This window comes from Carassius auratus, chromosome 15, assembly GCF_003368295.1.
Source record: "Carassius auratus strain Wakin chromosome 15, ASM336829v1, whole genome shotgun sequence".
NCBI lineage: Eukaryota > Metazoa > Chordata > Actinopteri > Cypriniformes > Cyprinidae > Carassius > Carassius auratus.
The window spans coordinates 7,395,635-7,421,868 of NC_039257.1; the positions used below are offsets into that span (position 1 = coordinate 7,395,635).

The 26,234-nt window shown below is 40.2% G+C and overlaps 1 protein-coding gene across 1 annotated transcript; it reads right to left on the bottom strand.

The window, feature by feature from the left end:
- Nucleotides 1-17,696: 17,696 nt before the first annotated feature.
- Nucleotides 17,697-26,169, bottom strand: LOC113114903 (LIM/homeobox protein Lhx1). The gene is made up of 5 exons (XM_026281999.1): nt 25,266-26,169; nt 23,602-23,825; nt 22,710-22,987; nt 20,675-20,840; nt 17,697-19,577 (listed from the first exon to the last, which is right to left on the bottom strand). Exons 1-5 carry the CDS (start codon nt 25,433-25,435, stop codon nt 19,198-19,200), a joined length of 1,218 nt encoding a protein of 405 aa, XP_026137784.1. The 5' UTR covers nt 25,436-26,169; the 3' UTR covers nt 17,697-19,197.
- Between the last annotated feature and the right edge of the window lie 65 nt (nt 26,170-26,234).

Below are 26,234 nucleotides of genomic sequence, written 5' to 3' on the forward strand. Positions count from 1 at the left end.
AATAACATATACAGCTAAATAATGAAGATGTTTAATTGTTTAAATGTTTGTTTATTAGTTATTGTTGATCTTTTTATTAGACTCATGTGGTCTTAATTAACTATGAATTGTATAAATTTGGGAATGTAAGATCAAAAGTTTGATGTAGCTAACATGAAGTTGTAATGATGACAGACTCGACATGGGATCCATTTGCAAGCTTTTATTAGAACACTCGTAGTCGTACAGGCGAAGGGTCAGGATCAGCAAACACAGTATAGTAGGGATATCAGAATCGTAGTCAATACCAAGCAGTGGGTCGGGGTAACCAGCAAGTATCACAGTCCGTATTACAATCAGGGTTCAAGGTAGGCAGCAAAGGTTCTAGGATCGATAATCATCAAGGGTTGGCAACTGGGATAGCAAGACAGGGTATAACGCTCAGAAATGTTAGCCGGGGCAGAAACAAGACTTCGCAATGAGGTGACGCCAAGGTCTGGCTTATATGGCAGTCTCTGATATGGAACACCTGGCCGGTGATCAGTCCAAGGTACGGGGCTGTTGGGTAATGTAGTGCGTATCAGTGTAAGTGAGTGTTTGGATGCCTGTAGGTGTCAGTATTCGGGCGATGGTGCCCTCTGCTGGCCTCTGGAGGGACTCACGGGGTTCGTACTCGTGACAGAGCCCCCTCCCTGCGAACGCCTCCTGGCGTGAGGTGGAGGGCGACGTCGGGGTCTTCCTCGAGGTCGAGGGGCCGGTTTCTCTGGATGTTCTCTATGGAAATCCGTGGTTAAGTTGGGGTCAAGAATGTCCTCGGCATTGACCCAGGAATGTTCCTCTGGACCGTACCCCTCCCAGTCAACCAAGTATTGGAGAACTCGTCCCCGACGTCTTGAATCAAGCAGCTCTCGCACCTGATAGGTCTCCTCGCTCTCCACCTGAACCGGTTGGGGACTCTGCTCACGGGACCTCCCCTCACCCTCCTCCTCAGGGGCAGCAGCGGGCTTGAGCAGTGACATGTGGAAAGTGGGAGAAATACGATATGTGTCAGGCAAAGCAAGGCGGAATGACACAGGAGTGATTTGTTGTGTGATTTTGAATGGACCCACGTACCTAGGACTTAGCTTTCGGCATGGCAATCTCATCCGAAGGTCTCTGGTGGACAGCCAGACCCATTGACCCGGTTGGTAGGTGTGTCCAGGGCGTCGACGACGGTCGGCCTGTTCCTTCAGGCGTCGTACAGCTTGTTGAAGATGTACATGGGCCTGATTCCATGTGTCCTCGCTTCGTTGAAGCCAATCAGTAACAGCGGGAACATTGGTGGGTTCACCTGACCAGGGGAACATGGGTGGTTGGTACCCTAGAACGCATTTGAAGGGGGTGATTCCAGTGGAAGGCTTGATCAGGGAATTCTGAGCATATTCGGCCCATAGGAGAAAACGAGACCAGTCCTCTTGATGGGAGCTGCAGTAGGAGCGAAGGAACCGAGTGAGCTCCTGGTTGAGGCGTTCCACTTGACCATTGGCTTCGGGGTGATAGCCAGACGTGAGACTTACGTTGACCCCTAGGGCTTGAAAGAAATCCTTCCATAAACGAGAGGTGAACTGAGGACCTCTATCCGAAACGATGTCGTCAGGTATGCCGTAAAACCTGAACACCCAATTACACAGGAGTTCGGCGGTCTGAAGAGCAGTAGGGAGTTTGGGTAGAGGTATGAGGCGACAAGCCTTGGAGAATCGATCGATGATCGTGAGTATGACCGTGTTACCCTGGGATAGGGGTAAGTCTGTGATGAAGTCTATGGCAAGGTGTGACCAGGGTCGTTGAGGGATAGGAAGAGGTTGAAGGAGTCCAGCTGGCAGTTGACGAGGGGTTTTGTGCATGTTACACGTCTGACAGTTCTGAATGAATTTAATGGTGTCGGGGTTAATGGTCTCCCACCAGAAGCGGTTCTTGAGGAGATGGAGTGTGGCTGTGATGCCGGGGTGACCGGAGGCAGGAAGACAGTGAATATGACTCAGGACCTGATCACGGTGAGGGGCAGGTACGTAGGTTTTATCCGGTGGACAGGCGGCTGGTGGTGCTTCTTGTGAATTGTGTTGTTCAATAAGAGTCATGATATCCCACTGGATGGGAGCAACCACCACATGGAAGGGTAATATGCGTTCGGGGACTGAGATGGAAGGGTCGTCATCATGGATACGTGACAAAGCATCGGCTTTAGTATTCTTGGAACCTGGGCGATAAGTGACGTTGAACTGGAACCGGGAGAAGAACAAGGACCATCTGGCTTGGCGTGGGTTGAGTCTCTTGGCGGAGCGTAGGTATTCCAGATTTTTATGATCAGTAAAGACGGTGAAAGGATGAATAGCCCCTTCGAGCCAATGTCTCCACTCTTCAAACGCTGCCTTCATGGCTAACAGTTCTCTATCACCCACATCATAATTCCTCTCCGCTGGGTTGAGCTTGCGTGAGTAGAAAGCACAGGGATGAAGTCTCTCCTGAGGGCCTGGTCGTTGTGAGAGAACGGCCCCAATGCCAGTATTGGAAGCGTCAACTTCGACTAAGAAGGGAAGAGAGGGGTCAGGGTGATGCAGGATAGGAGCGGTGACAAAGCGTTCCTTTAATTCCTTAAAGGCTTGACGGGAGGCTTCGGCCCAGGTGAGACGATGGATACCTCTTTTGATCATGGAAGTGAGAGGACTGACGACTGTACTGAAATTTCTGATAAAGCGTCTGTAGAAGTTGGCGAATCCCAGGAACCGTTGTAGCTCCTTGAGAGTCTGAGGCTCTGGCCACCTGAGTACAGCAGAGACCTTACTGTCGTCCATAGCAACTCCCCCCGGACTGATGACATAACCCAGGAAGGTAGTGGATGTGGTGTGAAACTCACATTTCTCGGCTTTGGCGTACAGTTGATGTTCGATGAGGCGCTGTAGCACAGTTCTGACGTGTTGAATATGAACCTGTAGGGTGTTGGAGTAGATGAGAATATCGTCAATGTAGACCACAACAAACTTGTTCAGCATGTCCCTGAAGACATCATTAATGAACGCCTGGAAGATGGACGGACTATTGACCAGTCCAAACGGCATAACCCGGTATTCATAGTGACCGTTGGTTGTAGAAAAGGCCGTCCTCCACTCGTCACCCTCTCTGATGCGAATCAGGTTGTAGGCACAGCGTAAGTCAAGCTTGGTGTAGTATTGAGCTGTGCGAAGTTGTTCTAATGCAGCTGGAACCAGAGGAAGGGGATAACGGTACTTCACCGTGATCTCGTTGAGACCACGGTAATCAATGCAGGGTCTTAAACTGCCGTCCTTCTTTTTGACGAAGAAGAAACCAGCGGATGCAGGGGAAGTGGAAGGACGTATGAAGCCTTTCTCCAACTCCTCCTTGATGTATTTCGTCATGGCTTCGGTTTCTGGGAGTGACAGTGGGAACACACGACCCTTGGGTGGATTGTGACCTGGTAGAAGATCAACAGCACAGTCATGGGGTCGATGAGGTGGTAAGGTGTTTGCTTGGGTTTTGCTGAAAGCTGCCTTGAGGTCGTGATATTCCGCTGGTAGGTTGGGAACCTCGAATGACTCCTTGTTAATCGCCAACGAGCGCACTGGAAGAGGAGAAACGGTAGACAGGCATTTTGTTTGACATTTAGTACTCCACTTTATTATCTGACCTTCCCTCCATGATACTAGCGGATCGTGCAGTCTCAGCCATGGTAGTCCCAGAATTATGGGTGTATTAGACGTGGGCAGAACGTAGAACTGAATGACCTCCTGGTGCAGTAAACCGGCTGTGACGGATAGACTTTGTGTAAGGTGAGTGATGATACCAGTTCCCAGTGGACGACCATCTATGGTAGCTACAGACAGAGAGTTAGCACAGGGTATTAATGATACGTTGTTTGTTCTTGCAAACTCAGCTGACATGAAATTCCCAGCCGCTCCAGAGTCCAGTAAAGCGAATGTGGTCACTTGAACGTTGTTAATGGTCAGCTTCAGGGGTACAAACACACTGTTTACTGGATGGAGAGAGTGTAAGGATTCACTCACCAATTTGGATGAGACAGATGAAGGACGTGAAGGACAGTTGACTCGTTGATGACCAGGGGATCCGCAATACAGACATAGACGATTTGCCAAGCGGCGATTCTTCTCCTCAGATGAGAGATGATAGGTATTAACTTGCATGGGTTCAGAGTCCTCGACAGACTGAGCTGCTTTAATGACAGTACTGACATGAGAGCGAGGTTTACGTGAACGCTGCAGATTGTCAATTGCTATCGTCAACTCGATGAAATCGTTCAAACTTCTCCCCTCATCTCGACATGCTAGTTCAGTTTGTAACTCATGACTTAAACCCTTTCGAAACAGAACTTTTAAGGTGTCACTCACCCAGGTCGTTTGTGCTGCCAATGTGCGGAAGTTCATAGCATACTCAGCAGCTGAAGATCTCCCCTGAGAGAGCTCTAGCAAGCGTTCGCCAGCACTCTTTCCCTCCTTGGGATGATCGAAAACCTCACGGAAGCGTGTGAGGAAATCATTGAAGGAGGAGAAGGATGATCCATCCGTGCGCCATACAGCGGTAATCCAGTCAAGAGCCCTTCCGGTTAACAACGAGCAAACAAAGGCAACCTTACTGTTGTTAGTGGAATAGAGCATGGGTTGTTGTTCCACAAACAGCGAACATTGTAGTAAGAAGCCTTTACATTTGTTAGGGTCACCGTCGAATCTCTCAGGAAAAGCCAGTCGTGGATTAATCTGAGAGGGCGTGGGAACCGCATGTGCAATGGCGGCCGCTTGTGGCGCGGGTGTCGTGACAACAGGACTATGGAGATTCTGAATAGCCTTCACCAATTCCTCCGTGACGGCGGTAAGATGATTTAACTGTTGCTGATTAGCAGCGATTTGACTTGCCTGAGCTGCCAGGTTGGTGCAGAGATGTTCATGGGCTGCTGGATCTTGTCCTGGCGAAGTCTTCTGTAATGATGACAGACTCGACATGGGATCCATTTGCAAGCTTTTATTAGCACACTCGTAGTCGTACAGGCGAAGGGTCAGGATCAGCAAACACAGTATAGTAGGGATATCAGAATCGTAGTCAATACCAAGCAGTGGGTCGGGGTAACCAGCAAGTATCACAGTCCGTATTACAATCAGGGTTCAAGGTAGGCAGCAAAGGTTCTAGGATCGATAATCATCAAGGGTTGGCAACTGGGATAGCAAGACAGGGTATAACGCTCAGAAATGTTAGCCGGGGCAGAAACAAGACTTCGCAATGAGGTGACGCCAAGGTCTGGCTTATATGGCAGTCTCTGATATGGAACACCTGGCCGGTGATCAGTCCAAGGTACGGGGCTGTTGGGTAATGTAGTGCGTATCAGTGTAAGTGAGTGTTTGGATGCCTGTAGGTGTCAGTATTCGGGCGATGGTGCCCTCTGCTGGCCTCTGGAGGGACTCACGGGGTTCGTACTCGTGACAGAAGTAGAGGTAAAAAGTAAACATATTTCTAAATCAAATCAGAACGTGAATTTACACAAAATTTAATAAAGCCTGTTTTAAATAAAGCCCCAACTGACTAGTTTAATAAAAATATAGAATGTGCATGCTTCTTGAAAATAAATAAATAAATCATTGTGTGTGTTTGTGTGTGTGTGACTGACTGAATCCTTTCCTGGCTATTTGTAAGAATTGATTCTTCAAAAAAAAGAAAAAAAAGCCAGATTTCCTAATGCTACAAGCTGTTTAATTTTTATATCTTTGTTGTATATCAATTTAATGTTGTCAGCAGCTTTAGATTATCCTGTGCATGCATGTCTACAGGCTGGGAATGTTGCTGTCACAGCCACGAAATGACATTGCCATGCCACTGCCTTTTCCCACAGTCACAACGAGTAAAGAGCTCAATGGATGTGGCTGCAGGACTGGATGTACTTGGTTCCAATATTAATATGTATTTACAAAAGTAGCCTGGTGTTAAAACAGGCCTCAGGGCATTTGGCCGGACTAAAGCCCCAGGAGGGCATGCTGACTCAAAGTCTTATTCAGATGATGTGCAGTAGATGCTTGTCCTTGAAGAAAAGGCATTAAAGCCCGCTGGAGTCAAAGAGTGAGAAAGTGAGAGGCAGAAAAGCGAGTGAAAGAGAGCAACAGAGGGAGGAAAGAGAGTGACTAGAAAGAGGCAAAGCCTGGGATTCTTCATAGGGTGGATGATGTACAGCACACTGACTCACACAAAAGTGTTTCCACGCAATAGAGCAGACAATCCCCTCTTCAGGAAATGGAGATCAAAGCAGAATTAAGTAGTCAGAGATGTTCCATGCAAATTTGCGCTGGCCTCCAGCCGTATATCTTGCCGTGTTGATTTGGGCGTCAAGCAGCGGGGTGTCAAATGCTTGGGCAGTGGAGTTCCACAGTGTTGCTTGGCGGGGGAGAAAATGGGTATATTTTGTCTAACACTGGAGCACATTGTAACTTTTTTTTTTTTTATCCAGAAGGAGCCTAGGTGTTTTTGATGTTAGTATCACAGCTGCAGCATTAAACAACATAAATTCCAAAATTATCCCAAGGAAAAATGAAGCTGGGCAAATTCCTTCTGTTTTTATTTCTCTCCAGTATTCCCTGATAATAATGGTAGCCTTTGAGGATGTGAAATAAGACCACAAAGAATATTGCCAACAGGTTATGATATGCTTTAAAGCTGTCTTTTTAATTTCTAATATTTAACAGATTACTAATAATATGTGTAAAATATAATATTTATTAAAATTAACTTATAAAAAAATACTCATATTCTATTATTAACTCTATAAATTATATTATATTATATTATATTATATTATATTATATTATATTATATTATATTATATTATATTATATTATATTATATTATATTATATTATTTACACAAGTTTCTTGCAACTCAGGAAAAAAAAGGATCAAAAGGAAGCAAAGGGATCAAAAGGATCAATGTAATGTTTACATCTGTTGGTCGAACATCTTTTTGCTATGTGAATTTGTAGGTCATACGTAGGATGTGATCTTGTGATTCCTCTAGTCTAGTGTTACTGCACTTTAATATGCTTTTTGGGATTCAGTAGAACCATTTCCTGTTACTAATGTGTGAACAAAAACCCAGCATTTGGCTAGAGAAAATGAGAATTTGGTAACAGCATATTCTAATGAGTGGCAGCAGACAGCAAGATAGGCCACACATTCGCATCTCTCAGGCTAGTGCCTAATTCATTTTGGCCATGCAGTGACAGAGCGGGACAGCGGTTAGGGAGGAGGAGGAGGGATGAAGCAGGCCAGGCTTGCAGCACAGATAGCGGCAGACAGCGACAGAGACTACAGCGAACTGTGACAGCGTGCAGATAGAGAGGCACAGTATGGGGAGAGAGATAGAGAGATAAAGAGATACCTAGATGGATGGAGAAAGCAAGGAGGCAACAAACAGAAACGGAGTGCAGATATGCACAGGCGCATCTGAAGGGAAGGGGGTGAAGAGTCCGCTGTAACAATAATTCATTATTTGTCTTGTTTTACAAATGCCGCTCCTCGAGACATTCAATTTATTGTGGCACGGAGGATTGTCGTCTATGTGTGAGGAGGTGTCAGCACCATGGAGTGCTCCGCCGTCTCCCTGTGTGACAGCCCTCCAGATGCTGAGAGGGGGCCGACAGTGGGGGGCACTCACGCAGATGCAGGCGGACACATGTGTGAGCACACTCGCACATACACGCGTGCGATTGAGGGGTTTGTTGAAGGATGAGGAACCAACCTGTGTCCAACCGGGGCCCCCTTCCTCCTCAAACTCCACCCCCCTCTAGTTAAGCCAGGAAAGGAATTCATTAAAATATAAGTCCTCCTGAACTGCACCCATAATCCGACAGATTAATGGCAGAGCATGAAATCTGCAGTTTACGTTGACAAAAGTTACAAGTTGGGGGAGGGGCGGCAGGGCCCTGCAGTGGATTACGGCGAGCGGGTCTTAATGCGGGAATAATTTGATGTAGCTGCCAATTTGCTGCGCACGCACTCACCGGCACAAATCCGACTTTGCTGTGCACTTCTGAGGAAGTTTTATGGGTGAAGAGAGCTCCTCCAGCACGTGGACGGCAGACCTGACTCTCTGAACGCACAAAGACTTTCATCAAGTTATTACACAAACGTGACCTGCACTATCATTGAGTAGGAAGTCACAATGAGCCATTTGAGGAGAAACGCATTAGGCAAATATAACCGAAAAAGCTGAACTTTGTATTTCAAATCAATAGTAAATGTTGTTTTGGCACTCTTTAATGTGGTGTGACAGATCACTGTAGCCATTTCAGTGAAAGTGCACATGAAACGATAGTCTGTTTAATTTTACTACTAGTTCAAGGTTGACAGGTTTGCGAAACAAAACCACCCCAATCGCTATTCAAAACTAGCTCAATCGTGTCTTTTCTACAATTTTCATCTCCATAGTGGGTCCCTATTGTCGAAATCATGGGGTCAACAGTGCAAAAGTAGCCCAGTTCTGCAATAAAACCAGGGACTTACAAGTTATGGCAAAAATGAATATGAATGAACAAGTTAAAGACACTGTATAATGTATAATCTTTCATAAAATCGAAAGTGTTTCAACTGGCAAAAATGTCAGTAAAACAGCTTGTCACCCAAAATTTACCTCAGTTAACGTTGTATGCTTATACTAAAAATACAAATTCATATTTATGTACTTAATAAAATGCCCTGCAGTTGTATTTTTAGTATACTAAAATTTGGAACACATAATTTTGTACTTAATGCAGTAAGTAGTAGAAGTAGTGCTCAAGTCCAATTAAAGATATGGGCCCGGTTCCCCAAAACGTTCTTATCGCTAAGTAGTTCTTAACCTATTCCTTAACCTCTCTCTTAACCTTATGGCAGCAGTCTTTAGAAACCAGCGCATAAGTACAAGTCAAACTATGGTATGTTGACAATGTTGTGGCTCAACAATGATTTTATGTTATTTTTAAGACTCATAATAAATTATGTTCGCAATGGATACAGGCCTATTTATGAAGTTGACTTTATGTGGTATCAGAACTAATATGGTGGTAATTAGCCTAGGCTTTTTCGTAATGTAATTAAAGCGATTTGACAATCAATTTTTTGATCATTAAAATCTGGCAAACAATTTGGCTCTAAATGGCTAAGATCTATAAATGGGTAAGCATGGTGGTGTACAGTAAGCGACCAACTATGGCAGCGATCCAACGTGTCCTTGTACTGAATCAAAGACGGAGCCGGACGCAGAGCCGTTTAGTCAATTTTTTTATTCGGCAAAACTTAAGCCCTTTTTCCGGACGTTGCTATATACAAAAAAAAAAAATGCCTCCCAAGACAGCTCATTATGGAGCTGCTGGACCTTCTCAGACCTGGGCTTGCCAGGCAAATGTTGCGGAATTTTTGCTTTAAGCCCTGAAGCCCAGCGCTACTTTTTTTTTACAATTTTTTTTTTTTATTTTTTTTTATTATTATTTTTTTTGCTACAGAGAGATTCATTGAGGTCGTAGGAAAGGGCTACGGCCTAATCAAGACCTCACCCGATGTGAAGGTGCGTCCACGCTGTCACCAACGCCCTTCTGCGCCATGCCGGGGATTGCATCCTGGTGGATGGCACATCTCCCTATCGCCAGTCCATCAGTGATTGATCAGGCGTACATATCGTACATAAAGTGACATTAAAACACATTTTAGACTTGATATTAATTTACACATTTTAGACTTGATATATTACTAGGGTTCAGTATCTATACAGTAACTCATTCCTTTCCTAGACAAAAGAGCTTTAGAGAAGAGAATATAGCTGGAAACCTAAATATATTGTTACTTAAAAGCCATTTCATGTTTTTACAACAGCCACCATTCAATTTACATGATTTATATCAACAACGGTTTGGAGTTGAAACATAACAATTATACCATTAGAAAGCAGAGACGAGATTTTCATTTCATTTCATTCATTGTATAGAACTCAGAATGTATTTCAGTGTCAAAATGATGGAACAGGTCACATATTATCATATCCAAAGAAACCTTTTACAACAGCCCTGGTTGTATGATTCCATTTAGATGGTGTCATCCAATTAGAATAGTAAGGGTTCGTTTTAACTCTAGTCACCATTCACCTCCACACAAACAGAACTCAATCAATCGAATGGGGTTTGAGAAAGGGGGTGGCACGTCGAAGAGGTTTAGCTCTTTAGCTACAATCATAGGACATTTCCAAATTATCACTCAAAATGACAGAGGGAATCAGCGCAGGTGACCCCAGAAACAATCAACCTCATTCAAGCCCACCATCACCCACCTCCACCCACAATTAATTTCAGCAAACATGTTTGATTGAATCTTTTCAAGCAAATCCTTAGCTTGGGCTTTTGTTAGTTCACTTCTTGTCAACATCCATTAAAATATGCTTTTAATTCTCACGCCCGCCATCTCCGAAGATATAACAAAACGGGAGAGGAAACAAAAAGGATGGGGAAAAAAGTAGCGGCAAGCGATCCCACCGTCTTCAACTTTAATCAACTGTACGCTGGCATTCCCCCCTCCCCATAATAATATGCTGTTTGGGATTCAGTAGGCAGGCTCCACATCAATCATTCCCCGGAATTTTTTTTTTCCCGCGCTGCAATAAATATGCAAATGAGGAGAAGCCAGTCACTGGTAATTTCAAGCTCAGCTCGCTAGTGTTAAAAAAGGACACAAATTTATTAATTGCCATCGGCCAAAGGAATCCTATTTCTGTGGGCATTGATTACAAAGAGGCATGAGTGATTATCGGAAATGCTGCGGGCTCCGTGCCGCACCACAAGGGGGACGCTTTGGAGAAAAAAAGAGCAGATTATCACGTCTGCTGCCACAATAGACATCCTGACAGTACGCTCCTCGGCATGAGGCGAAAGGCCTGTGTGAATGCTACGGTTAGGGTAGAGATTAATTGTAAACTAGTCTTGTGATAAATGACATAAAGATGTGGAAATGTGGGTATACATGTGCTGTGCCCATTGATTCTATGCCCATTGACTGGCTGTCATTCAAGCAGCGCAGGGCTCAATGAATCCACAACAGGCTCAACTAATGTAAAGTGATGCCATCTGGAAATGAAATATTTCCTGTTGATGCCTACTATAGCAGAATATTGCTAAACGTGCTACAAATGTGAAGTTTACATATGACATACAAGGTTAATGTGCTTCAATGATAGGGAAAATAGGTGGGAAATGAAACTGTGTGTAGAGTAGAGAGAAAAATAAAGCTCCTACAAAGAACCTTTAACCTTTCCATTGCAAAAATGTTTTTTAATAAAAATCTTCATAGCAGAAAAATGTTATCTAGATTATTAAAATGTTCCTCATTCTTTACGTAATTCATTGCTGTGAAAGCCCCCTTTTGGAACCTTTTTAAGAGTGTATTTAATGTGAGTCTGAACAGACGTCTGCCTGTGTGTTTACAGCATACTGCATTACATACCGGTGTTCGTCAGTATTTTAAGTCACCGTGCAGCAGTAATCACTGAGTCACTTTTATGGACACACCAGCATGAACCTGTCAGAGAAAACCTACAGCTGACAAAATTTAAATTGATGTCACAAGACAAAAGTTTAAAAACAACCACAACACTGGAAAGAAAAAAAAGTAGAGGGCCAGAGAGAGGTTTCTGTCCAAGACATTTCATCTCCCATAAATAATGGCCGTAAACTTTTCCGGCAGCACCAGCTAATTAATTCCTGTGCTATACACAAAAGGAAATGCTGGGTGACAAATGGGAGCAGGGCTTGAAAGCTGCCAGGTCTGCAAAACAGTTTCTTCGTCAATTTACAAGCAATTTTGCTGTAAATCATCAACCAGAACTGGCTGCTTTAGGACACAGCCTCTGCTGCCACAACATACTAAAACAGTGTTTTAGTAATGTGAACGTGAGATAGAGAGAGAGTGTGGTAAAATCTGCCAGAATCCAGATGTGAATCAATCATGATTTATCTCATAGACCCAGAGGTGGGAAAGACCATGTGCTGGCCGCGCTGTAATAGACACAACATGTCCTGTGTAAAGTCATTTTGATTTAGTTAATAAAATACAATAATTACTTTAGGATGTTGTTTGTGGTGTGTTTTCTGTTTATAGTATTGTTTTGTTGTACTCTGATATATTATTATCAGAAATATTTTTTGTCTTTTTTTTTTTTTTGTCTCTGAACCTCATCTGCAATTTTGGTATTATTATTATCATTATTATTGATACAGATAACTTAGAACAATTAGGAAATTACAACCCGATCTCACGGCAATTCGTACATATTTTACAAGGTGGCTTATTCGTCCGAATTCGTACGACCACACTCGTACAAAGATTTTTTTCGTATTTTACGAGTTGCACAATTCGTATGAATTTGTACGAATGACCTACACCTAACCCCGCCCCTAAACCTAACCATCACTGGGGTTTAGACAAATCATATAAAATCGTACGAGTGAGGTCCTACAAATTCGTACAAATAAGCCACCTCGTAAAATACGTACGAATTGGTCGTGAGATAGTGTTGGAAATGATAAAGAATAGTGTGGGGAAATTACTATAAATAATTGTGCTGCACAATGATGGCATTTATTTTATTAAAAACACAATTAATATATATATATATTTTTAATATTATTGCAATTTAAAATAAAAAAATAAAATTTTATTATAATTTAAAATGTATTTTATTCCTGTGATGGCAGAGATGAATTTTCAGCAGTCATAACTAGTCTTCAGTGTCATATGATCTTTCAGAACTCTTTCTAAAATGCTGATTTCTTATAATCAGTGTTGAAAACAGTTGTGCTACTTAACATTTTTGAGGAGATTGTGCTACATTTTCATTTTCAGAATTCTTTGAGGAATAGAAAATTTGAAAGAACAGCATTTATTTTGAATATATATCTTTTGCTATGCCTTTGCTGTCGCTTTTGATCAATTTAATGCATCCTTGCTGAATAAAAGTACTAATATCTTTCAAATAAAATGAATATACCTTTCTACAACAAGGCTGGTGACACACCGTATTTATTTTCTTTTTAGCTGCACTTTGATTAATGCTTTGTTTAGTGCAAAATAATGTGTTTTACTGCTCTGCACCAAATACATGGATAGAAATCATTAGACAGTGAGTCCCTGAACTCATTGCCATGAAAGCCCATTAATGTTATCACACAGATAATAGTTACAGTTCAAATGTGTTTGTCTGATGTGTCTTGATGTGGCCTCCAAACGTCTAGCATTTCATTTAACTTTTCCTCTAGTTGCCACATTGACGAAGTGAAGACACCTATAAAGAACGTCTGATCGAGGACAATAATGCAACAGACGTAGCATTTTAAATCCATAATGCAAAGTTGCTCTCGTGTCAAGGTCTGGAGCTAACACTTCAATGTTTTCCTCAAGGCAAAAACGAAATGGGTGTGTGATGGCACCTCATCAAGCAGAAAGGAAAACTTGTTTGTTTGTGACACAGAGGTGAAAAGGCAGTAAAAGGAAAGCATGCCTCATATTATCCTTTTAAACTCACCCCTTTCCTCTGCTTGACACAAATCAAGAACATGATGTTTTCCCCTACAGACCAATAGAAGCATCCAAGTGCTTCTCACAGAGCTCTCCTCAGCCACTTAGAGCTAATCAGAGCACAAATAATGGCACGTAAGTCCATGTGATTGCATGCTGGAGTGGCCGTCTCTCGCCTAACGTCTGTAATTTAAATAAACAAACATGGTATGCAAAATAAGATTATTTCAATTTAAGGCTGATGATTATCACATGTATTGTCAAAAATAATCTCAGTTTTATTCAATCTCATCTAATCAGTGAAATTTTAAAAGGTTCTTTGTTTATGAGCTGTGGTTTAACTGTATTGTTCCCTGAACAGAGGTGTGGACAGTGCCATTGTGTGGTGACCTTGAGTAGCACACATGGACAGAAGAGCTCAGGGCATGAATGGCAGACAAACCACTTTCCGTCACATCTCCCACTGCTTTAGGAGTTTTCCTTCTTAGTAGCTCAGCAAAAACCAGGAATCATTCGAGTAAAACAGTCATCTTTCTGGCTTCTGCATCTTCACTGTTCATAAATTACATTTCAGAGATCTCTCTTATCCAGTCGTCCTCATAATAAGGTCTATAAAGAAGAGGGGATTCCAAGCTGACGAATTGTTTCCAGCTTTTGTTTTTAATTAATTGCATGGCTACTCTGTCTACTGGAAGTTCAGTCAGAGCCGAGGTGAAACGTGTGGATGGCGTTTAAGTCTGAACATTGTGTCACATCCTGTGCTTCCCATACAAATGAAGCACTTGGATTTAGATCTAAATATTTTGACCATGCATGAATTAGTATTTGCATATAAAAGTTCACAAAGAATTGTTACACAAAATGTCAATAAATATGTTCTAACCATCACTATTAATGGCCGTAAGGTCCCCTTGAGGTACAATAGGGCTGTATGGATCTGAACAGATGTTGAAATTCATGCATGCACATTTCTTACCACACACAGGTAAAGTACAACAAAAAAGACGCACACATTCAGCATACACCACTCAATTTCCTCTGTAATCTGTCATCTTGCCTGTAGTTTTAATTCCTGTTAACTGCATGGTTGCATGCCACTGCTTCATTCATTTTAATGGAATTGAATAACAGCGCCGCATGGCTGCACTCGCACAAGGCCGCTTTAATTGGAATGAATGTCTAAAAATGTGAAAAATATCCATGCTGGTGGTTTTCCAGAGAAAAGGCCACATTTGTTTTGGGTGACTTCTGCCCATTTCAAAGACCCCTTCAAGAAGTTCTAGAAACACATCTGACTATAGACCCGCTGCTAATTTTGCACCGGAAATCTGGAATTTGGTGAGTTATTGTATTCAGCCATCAAACAATTAATCATTAACACTGATCAAACTAGTAATTTGCTGATCAACAATTAGCTAAACGCCTACTCACATTTAAAAAATAGGACAATCACATATAAAGAGCGATGCATTATACTGTTTTAAAAAGGCCACATTGAAAAATAAGACAATCGAGTGACTCATTACTGAGTATGGTTTGCAGATTCTGTCTCCATGTCATCTGGTTTTGAGTTTAAAATATATTAGATTGTCACACTGAAATCAAAATTTGATTTATTTTGAAACTAGATTTAATGAGATCTTGATCGTGAGGCCTGACAAATTACAATGAAAGTGATGGTGCTGTTTGCTTTACTGTCCTTATTAATGTACAAGTTTTCCTCATGAAAATATATTTAGGGGTCAATAGAAAATATAATTAATTATCTGTGCAGTATAACTTACAGGCCTAGCATAGTGTAGCCTAACAAATATGATTTGCCACACTTTAACACACTAAAATTATAAAAATCTTTGTAATCTGATTAGTTTATCTTTTCTCACTCATTTGATATGGAAAAATTATATCGCAAAAGGGCAAAAAGATGTCTGATTTATTCTTCATTCTGATCATTATCTTTTAGATTGCATCATTAATTTTCTGATAGGCAAAAAAATAAACACTTTAAATGGAATGGGTTACACGTTATATCATAATGTTTATGTTTGATTCTAGAATAAGTGACGTACATCAATTGTCATTTCTTTTTAAACTCATAAAGAAATTTAATTAAATTCTTACTAATAGCACATTTTTAACCTGACCTGATATTTGGAAATCTGACATTTGAATTCCTTATTTCCTTACAGATATTCAAATGTCCTCTAGACTTATTTGTCTATCTTTCTGATGCAAAGTACAGTGTTTAAATCAATCGGGAGTTCTATGTACTAACCGAAAGACTTATTGGCTAAATATTATAAAATATGTTTATGTTTTACTACCATTAGTGTTCATTTCAGGTGGAAACTGCAGTAAATTGCATGTATAGGTATATTTTAGGAGTTTTGCAAGAAAAAAAAATACATTCCCAGTGAGCTTATGTTGGAGAAATCCTTGTTTGTTAGGGATAAAAATCCTGGCTATAGATGGATAATCACACTACACTGATTCTGTTGTTTCTTTATACATCTTTGCTAGACTGAAAATGAGCTAAATTGCTCATTGTATATCACTAGATTTGTGATAGTAAGAACTGGATAAGTGAAATATAATTTTTTTTTTTTTTTAAACATAACCTTTTCACATGACCATATTTAATTTAAATGTAAAGTATATGTTGATAAGCTTTGGAATCAATAACAACAGCACAGAGATAAATCCCTCAGTTAATTAACTATGCATGACATATTATGCAACATAAACCCGTCACCTCCAACTGACCATCACCATCACATCAAAATTATCACATTAGTGCGATGCATGTCTGAATTCATATCCTGCTCTCAAGATTTAAAAAAACACTCCAAACGTTTATATTTAATGTGTCGACAAGGTCAGGCCGAACCAATAGTCGATGTTCAATCAATATGAGATTTGAATTTAAAGAGCTTTGGCCTCCCGGGTGACAGAGCATGGAGTCAGCGGTGTGGTTAAGCCCTGGGCTCATGAGGGCCTGAAGGCCTGTTTAACTCTCAGGACCATGATTAATTCATAGTGGATTATGTGCTGGGTGCAGCAGGGGCACCGCTGGGCTCCTTCACACTAAAACCACACACTGCAATGAGATAAAGGCTTTTCCCCCAGATAGCAGGCTCAATTTGATGCCCGTCTTCCTTGCCTCCGTACCTGTGAAGGATTCCCCCCACATACGCTCCCCACTGAGAGTCAAATCACTGAATCTCATCTGACTCTTTTGTTTTTCCCCGACTATGAATTGAAATATGAAATGAGATGAGTTCAGCGATGAGTTTGTCGCTTTTTTGTTTCTCCGTATATCTATTGTCGTAGATGTAGGTGTTCCTCTGCATGTCTAATGCCACCTTTTAAGATTTTTCACATTGATTCTCTGTCAGTAGGCCTTAGTAGAACTTAGCAGAACCAGTAAAACTTGGTAGCATAGCCAAAAAAAAAAAACAACTAAAAACTAAGATGAATTCATTTATGATGCTGGCATACAAAATATAAATAATGAATACACTTGTATAACACAAAAGTACTGTCAACTTCTGTCATATAGTATAGAAGTACTGTAATATAGTTACTGTCAACTAGGTGCTATAAAAATTAAGAGATAAAAGAATCAGAAAAAGAATATGATCAGTTTAGATTTTCTCAGCTTGTGACTACATGCCCTTTAACCCTGCTTGCACTGAAAGCAAACCTCACTCTTTTGAGCAAGGATATGACAAATACATTTCCATTCACAGTGTATCTCAATGTGGAAATGGTACAACCATAATCACAAGGCATCATATACAAAACATTTAATTTAGCTGATTTAATCGATGAGTAAATGATGCTTTGTGAATATGCTGTATCATGAAAGGACATCACAAGACTTTTGCTCATATAGCAGGCAAGACAACCTTGTGAGGGTTATGTGGTGTCCTCCACCATGTCAAGTTCATCCTGAGAGATGCAAATGTCTCACAGTGCTATTTTCAGCTAGACTGCCACACACAGGAATATTCTTCAGAATCCATAATTCTCAGAAACCAGCCTCTAAATACTAAAGCGAGCATCTCAAGACAGGGACAATCCCTTTGTTTGCTTGTCTTTGATGCTCAGCTATTCCAAGGAAAAGCACCTATCATCTGAATTTCATATTTTCTAATTTTATTAAAAACTCACAAATTTGTTCAACATGTTGTATTTATACAGTGAATGGTCTAATATGCACTGGAGGTCACGTAAGCTTAGGTTTATTAGAACAATAAAAGACATACCATGAGAATTTGATATTTAAAGAAAGTAGCAGCTGCTTGCTGCACATTTGACCATCAATTTCAATAGTTTGGATTTTCCTTTAAAGACACAAAAATAAAACTTGTAGGTCTAAGTATGTTATATTAACAATTTATGAATGTTTTTTTTTTTCAGCAGACTAAAAAAATTAAGAAGTCAATACTTCTCATTGTTTTTTAAACACTTACACTTTGTTTCAACACGTTCTGCAGATAATGGTGCAAAGCACTTTTACAGTATTTGTGCTATGTTTTTATTTGGCAACTGTCTACTTGATTTTTTTTTTTTTTTTCAGTTTTTTTTTTTTTGTAAACAACATTTTGTACAAACTAGCACAGTGAACCACAACCCCAGCAAACTTGTTTTCATCATACAATATAAATAAAATCAATACAAAAGTTTGGTTGGTTGCTTGGAACATTTTTTTCTGGATCAAGAGGTTCTAAATCATGGTTGATACTTTTAACTCCTGAATTAAATATATTACGTAAACAGTTGACTGTTCTTTGTCCCTTTCAGACCCTTGTTAAAATAATTTTAGAAGGTAGACTTCATTTATCAACATTTCAAGTTCTCTTCCATTAAATAAAGGGTTCACCAGCCATACACATTTTAACACTTTGCCTTTTGAAGGCTAACGTCTTCAGATTTGGTGGAATTCTTGAAAAATGAAACAAAAACAAACAAAAAAAAAAAAAATAGAAATAACAGGATATGTCCAGAATGAGAGAAAAAAAGCTTTTTCTCCCTGGCCTTCAGAAACATATTTAGTGTTGAAAAGGTTGTTTAAGTGTCAGTATGGCAGAGCCTTGAAAGGCAAGGAGGTCTGAGGAGTTTTCAAATAAATAAATTAGTCTGACGGCTTAGATCTTTCCTGGAGTCAACATTGCAGGTTAGTGTTAGATCAGCCGCCTTGGGTGTTTCTTTGTAAAGCTGACAAGTCTTTGACGGTAGCTGATGCTATTAATGTGTCGCAATCGCTGTTTTTAGAGCCGCGGTTTAACCGGTGGTACAAGCGTTGAGCTTCTGGAGGGACGCAGCAAAGCTGGGCCTCATAGCTGAGTTCATACAGCACACAGGTCAACAGTATCAGTTCTTTCTCTTCTTGAGTTCGGACTTGGGATGAAGAAAGAAAGAAGGAAACGGAACATCAATACAACGAGTTCAAGAAGGTAAATGTCAATGCCCATGCTGCCCTCTGCTGCTCTCTCTGTGAGCTGTCCCACCACATTTATGACGTGAAAAAACGGGAAATAAGAACCAGAATGTGTGGCCAGTGTCCCTGTTCCCACCCTCCCTCCTTCCTCTGTTTATCATCATTTCTCTCTGCCGAAATGTCCATTCACAGAAGCTACCAGACCGTGCCCTCATTCATTTCTGACGGAGGGTGGGAGAGGTGGTTGCTGTATCCGCTGCCGTTGAGGGAGAGGGATGTAAAGGACGGACTGGGTCCAAAAACATCTGTGGACATACTGTGCAGGGGTCCAGGTATCCCTGGCTCTGGACTGGGTGAGTCTCCTGGGTGGTGAGACATGATGTCTGAAAAGCGCTGTACTTCACTGGATGGATGGTGGCCTGGGATAGGATGGTCCATGCCCCCTAGCGGGGTACCGGTGGGTCCTGACGATGGAACAAAAGGGAGATCTACAGGAGTCTGGGCCTGTGAAGATGGGGGACCTTGGGGAAAGAAGTCGTAATTCCCTCCCGGACCGTAGTACTCGCTTTGATAATCTGCAGATACACAAAGGATACAAGAATTGTGGTGATATAGAAACAAAGAGCAGGAGAAACTCCTTGTTTAAAAATCCATTGAATATGTAATGTGTCGTGCTTTGGAACAAATCTCAATATGCCACATTAGTCACAGAACATGTTACACTGAAATCACAAATGTAGCTGTGTGGGGAGAACAAAGCTTTGCTAATTACAGTGAGGAAGGCTTTGAATAGCTGAAAACTTATAAAACAAAGCTGTTATTGATATGATAGTGTATATATAACAATAACTGCCTTGCTTTCATGTATCTGGACAAAAACCTAGCAGATCATGAAAATATAGCGAAAATGGGGTTTGTTGACAATTTCATACTGTGTTTTTTGTTATTGCCACTTGTTTACACTTTGTTTGTGATATTGGGATTTTAATTGGATTCACAAAATTCACAAAAAGGAATTTTATACTAATTTAAGAGGCTAGGTTTTTTAAAGCAACATTTGTATCCACTGATTATTAAATTACAGATGTAATACAACTTTTGATTCAAGATACAGTCCTCATGTCTTCCCTATATGCATACTGTCATTAATATGTAATGAATATGCCATTTATATATATACATATAAACTAGGTCAAATGTAAAGTGAGATATAACTAAACTAGACTGAATAAAACACATACAATGTCGAAATATGTACAATGGCGTAATATGCACGGCATTGTGGGTTAAAACAAAAGGAAATCGACAAAACGGCTTGCAGCTGTCAAAAGTTCAAGGAGCAACTCAACAAATATCAATCGTTTGACTATATCAAAACATTTAAGCCTCAAAAACATGGATAACATGACAATTTAGCCAGTAGTCTAGCTAGTTTAATTTCCCACGTTCAGAACAGAAGCCCCTAATTACAAAACAAAAATTATATTTGCAGACCATTTAACTATTTAAAACACAAACAGGCGAATAAAAAACCTCTTGACCTCGTATTTGTCGGTTAACTCAACCATTTTCACTACTGATGCGTCACGATTGAAACCAGCGCGAAAAATAAAACCATATTTCAGACAAATGTTTGAGAAAGATAAGTCTACAATACGCAATTTTATCTTACCTCCGTAATATGAAAAAGGGCCGTTTGGAATTAATTCTCCAGGCTCGAGTCTGTCCACTAGCGTTCGCATTCTTCTCGGGCTCCGGAAGAACGCGTGTCTCCTCGCGCCGAGCGCGCTCAGCTGTTTCATGCGCCGCTCTTTGGACCGCCGGTTCTGAAACCACACCTAGTGCACATGGACAAATAGCAATAGAAACCTATTAAATTGCTATTAATTTTTTTTTTTTTTTAAATCGGTGACACTTTACAGAAGAGTGTCAGAGTGACAGAGGAGCACGTCCCAGTAATTAATTACAATGATAAAAACAATAATAGCGTGCATCGTAGGCTATGTGGCGCTTCAAGAAATAATTGCATAAGTAGCCTATTAATTAATTGCGATTCGTTGCTTAGTTATAAAAAATACACAGTAAATGTGAAGAAAAATCAGAAAGCATATTATCACCTAGCAGTAATAATAATAATTATTATATTATTATAATACGTTTTATTAACCTCTTTTTGTATGTGACTTTTACATTTTATGATCTGCACTGTTTAAATTGTGTCGGAATATAACACCTGTTTCTACCCATTTAATTTGTCACAGTAATTTCTGCCATTTCTGCTTAATTTTAGTTTTTCAGAGGGTCAACTCGGTTTTATTTATATCAAGTAAAATTCAAAAGTGAACAAAATTTCAAATACTTGCAGGCCTTTGGCACCATTTTGACATTTAAGGCAGCAATTGAACTTTTCTTTTGTATTCTATTATTATGCATCGAAAAAAAATCATTTAAGAGTAGTGCATTGAAATAAGACAACCTCAGACCTAACAGTCTGACACTATGGCCTAATGTTTACATGTCAAGTTTACCCATTTTCATTGGTTGAGAGCAGTGTTTTCACAGTCTACCGAGGTAGGGCTCTGAAGTGACATAATACATTCGTATTGTGGTGACAAGATTACTTGTAATTATCGTCACTGTTAGAGAGTCGGATCTAACCTCACTTTAATGATCTTTTAACCCTCCATTTACTCCGATTGAAGGGGCAGCAGCGGGGACTTTTTAAATCTCTAATTAATACTTAATAGGAGGGTGGTTACTGATATATTAACCGGCTCTATGCAGTTATTATTTCGTAATCTATACACCCACCCTTGAATTCCTTTTGCTAATTATAGTTTACTCTGACGGTCTTAAATATCCAACCTCGCCACTCTATTAATCTTAACCCCTTTCCCTGCACTTGATCTTAAGTTCAGTCTCATTTTAAGGCTTTATCCCCATAGCACCAATCTATTAGGACACTTTTAACGACGATGCTTTATCTGTATTCGAAAAAATGACCAAGATGAGGCTCTTTAAAACGATGCTGACTATAATCCCATAGAGCGTGCGTAAATAAGGGGGTACTGCGCACATTGGCTGGACTCTCATTGTTCCGCACTTCACTCGACAAAAAAAGCAAGGATCGATTCTCAATTTCTCACTGAAAACCACCTAGTATGAGGTACTTTGACAGACACAGGGACAGATTTCTGCGTTTCCACTTGACTGGGAACCGTCACAGCATGTCTAAATGTGGTCGCAAAACGTGATGGCGCTGCATTGCCAAGACTCCCATCGTTCCCACCAGTCTGATGCCAGCTGGCGTGCCCTCTCCATCTCTCGAGTCAAGTATAAAAAGGCTAACCATATAAATGTTACTTCCAAATATTTACAGGTGCCAGCAAAGAAGTGTCCTCGTTTCTATTCAAATAGTCTTGCCTCAAGGATTGGAAAGAAGAGGCACAAGGAAGGCGCGCGTGTGCTTTTTTTTCTATTTCATCCAGGCTCTTCCCTGTTTGTCCCAAATTTGTACCACAGGATGTCTTATCTTAACAATCACACACTATAAATTCTCGTCATAGGTCTATATTATTGTATTTGTCCTGAAAATTACTAGCAGCATACATAGCAATGATAAGTTAAGAGTAAATACAGTTTGTTAGTATTGGTGTATATCTGTATGCATATTTACTTTTCTGTAATAGTGTGTAGGCTAGGTTTACCTGAATAACTCGCATGTTGAGCCCCGTTTCCTGTGCCAGTTGTTCCCTGATGTGTCTGGTTGGTTTGGGGGTCGCCGCGAACGCCGCTTTCAGTGTCTCCAGTTGCTTTGCTTTAATGGTGGTACGCGGTCCTCTCCGTTTGCCTCCGAGGTTCTGGTCATCGTTTTCATTGTTACCCGTTTCTTTGTCCGATAAGTTCGCAATTTCCCCATCCTTAACATCGTCCTGCAGCTGGTCTTGCGAATCTGGCGATAAACTAGGATCACTGCACGCTGTAACTGAATGGGGAAAGAAGGGCCGTCGGAAAAAGGAGGTCGAAATAAAAACCTCAGAATTAGACATGGGGACCAGAGGAGTGTTAGACACTAAACAATGGAATGTAAAGTAAATAAATAAACACAGAGAAAGAAAAAAAACGAACAGAAGATTTAATAAACAAAATAAACGAATAAACAAAGAAAGAACAAAGAAACACCGGTATTTAGAGCTGAAAGAACTGTCACAATGCACTAGTCAACAGCAGTGAAAAAGATTATTAGAAAACAAACTGGCTAGAAATAGGCCACAAAATGAATGCACAAAATCTGTATTTCACTTCACATGGAAATTGGATAAAAAATAAATAAAATGCTTTTCAGAATATATTGTATGACACCGTCTAAAGGTTTATTTTAAATTTGTGGGGGAAAACATTATATTGAATAAAGGACTTCGAAGCCCAGTTTGTATTCGTCAAATATTTTCATATTGTTTTTAGATCAAACGTCACCTTATCAATCTAAAGTACTGAATATACTATATTAGCCTAAGTATTATACTGATAAAGCGAGATAATAGCGCGTGCTGTTTGCATTTTCCCCAGTTCTCATATCTTTTAATTCATTTTACTCACCTGAAAGGAGATTGGTGTCTTTTCCGTTCGTGCTGCTTAAATAATCGTCTTTACAGACAAATTTATTTTCGTCTATGATGTACAATTCCTCCCCCGTGGATAGTTGCTTGTTACACATCATGCATGTGAAGCAGTTCAGATGAAACACTTTGCTCCGTGCCCTCCGGACCAAGTCATTCGGCGAGATCCCCTGAGCACAACCCGCGCATTTCGTTCCAAAGCGCCTGCAAATGAACAGACCAAGAATAAAGGTCACTAAAACACAGTAAAACAGTCGATCAATTATAAAAGAATCTGTTATCATCAGCTGAGACCAAGGTGATGGAATAGCATAGTTTATATTTGAGTTTACATAAAATGAGTCTTCGTTAATGTTTATATTATCAGTTATTTTGGGAAAAATATATGACAATTATTGTTTGTTCAGTTGTTATTGTTTATGCACTGTTAAAGGAAATTGAAATGAAACATTTAGAAATGTATTCTTATCTATTTTATTTATTTTGTGTAAATAAACACAGTTGCAGGCCTAAATAAAATTATTGCATTATTTGGATGTATTTTGCATGCATCTTAATTTGTATTAATGCCTAATTTACAATCACCCTTAACAAAAGGACATGTACTACTAACATTCTTTCAATACAAACACCATTGCAGTAAATATTCACCACTTAATATTGTGACCAATAATGTGTATTGTGGTTCTCTACATATTGTTGATTCTGAGTCTGTGATTACATTGTCTGAGGGTTTCCAGCTCAAAGTCGTTTATTATTCAAATCCACTTATCACATCTTAACTCAAACCACTGCAAACACATGCGGGGCTGTGCACTGGGCCGCGTTACACTTTCAACTGCCCTGGCAAAGCATTGATCCCCGCGGCTTCCCTGGCTGCCATTCGCTGTAAACAAAGTGTGATTTCCTTTAAAACCTTGCTGCGGACGAGTACACAGTCTATTAGTGTATCTGCTCGCCATTTTGCATGACAATTCAAATTAACAAGCATTTAATTAACGGGCGTCCTAATCAAAGAATCAAACAAGTCGGTCGTGTTGACAGTACTTAGGATCACACTTCATTTAAGTGTGAATGCACGTCCTAAATTCTAATGAAATCATGCAAAATTGGATACGCGTATGCAATGTGTAAAGCTGTAAACAGGACTGTGTAAAGAAGGATTTTGAATTGTCCTTCTGTTTAATAAAAAATAAAATTCTGTAAATTACAGTAGCACTGTAAATATTTTGAGTGATGGAAAAAATGATTGATTTATTAAATTTGAGGCATGATGGTGTTTAAGCTACTTACCAAATACTTGGAACCTGTTAAAAAGTGAAAATCATTTAAGTATGATATGTTGGTTTTATGTATAATCTAAATTACACAGTTTTTTTTTATTCTTTAAGAACCAGTTATGTTGATTTATATATATATATATATATATATATATATATATATATATATATATATATATATATATATATATATATATATATATATAGCTAACTTATTTTATTGTTCTTGTATACAAATAGGCTACCTCTGAAGCGCCTGCTATTAAATAACTACTATATTTCCATGAATCACAGTAATAGATAATAGTAATAGAATCAAACCAGAAAAAAACAACCTTTTTTTTGTATGTATTAAGGAACTTACCTAAAGAAGTCGTTTTTGCAATACAGTTTTCCTTCTCGAGAGAAGCATTTTTCTGTTAGGTTACATTTGCACTCGCAGCATTGTACGCACTTGATGTGCCAGGCTCTGTCCAGAACATTAAGGAGAAACCTGTCCAATATAGGCCTCTCGCAGCCCGCACAGTGGACCATTGTCTTTGGATGTGCTCCCACAGTTACTGCCGTGGTGTCCACAACCTGAGAGTCTGCTCCTGTTTTCTCTCTTTCCAGAGAGAGAATTGAAAGGGACGCAATGATGAAAGATGCTCCAAGTCAGTTTTTGCGAACAGGTTCGAAAGGAAAAGATCAAGAAGTTTTAGTTATATTCACCACTTCTGTTTATTTGGACGGACCTGTAGAGGTCCAAAATCTGGATAATAAAAGAAGATCTTCTCATGAGGTAGTGCTTCAGTTGTCAGTCATTATTTCTCATCTTCTTCCTTGACAAATGTTGAGATGCATAAATGAAACCAGCATAGAGAAACCTTTCAAAACACCAACTGCTCGTTGGCTACAAAGACAAGGACATCATTGCGGGGGAAAAGCACGTCGCCGTTCTCAACAACAATGTGAAGCATTTGTGATGATGTGCATTAAAGTCTTTCATAAACAAGCATCTAATACAGCCGGTCTTGGACGGAACTAACACACGAGAAATGCGAGCCCAGAGACACTGGAGTGCACTTTACCATGTCAACGTATCCACTGTTTTTACGTCCCTCTGAAAGATGCAATGGCCAAACGCTTTGCAAAGTGCGTCTCCCTCTGTAACGTGTGCTGTTTCCTCGGTAAGACAAGAGGTGAAAGATGCTAGTGTGAACAGAATGCGCGTGACATCTCGTTGCAGGACTGATGACGATCCCCGAACAGCCTCCGGTGTTCTGCATGTTCCTGAAAGCACGCGAGCCAGCCTTATTCACAGCCTCCTGACGTCACTCCGGGACGAGGCCAA

What these genes read in the sequence shown, in the direction of transcription:
- LOC113114903 (XM_026281999.1), bottom strand. Translation starts at nt 25,435, where the DNA reads ATGGTCCACTGTGCGGGCTGCGAGAGGCCTATATTGGACAGGTTTCTC. An exon ending in AGACACCAATCTCCTTTCAG is followed by an intron (nt 22,988 to 23,601) that starts GTGAGTAAAATG and finishes TTCCCCATTCAG; the next exon opens with TTACAGCGTGCAGTGATCCT. An exon ending in TCAACATGCGAGTTATTCAG is followed by an intron (nt 20,841 to 22,709) that starts GTAAACCTAGCC and finishes CATGTGCACTAG; the next exon opens with GTGTGGTTTCAGAACCGGCG.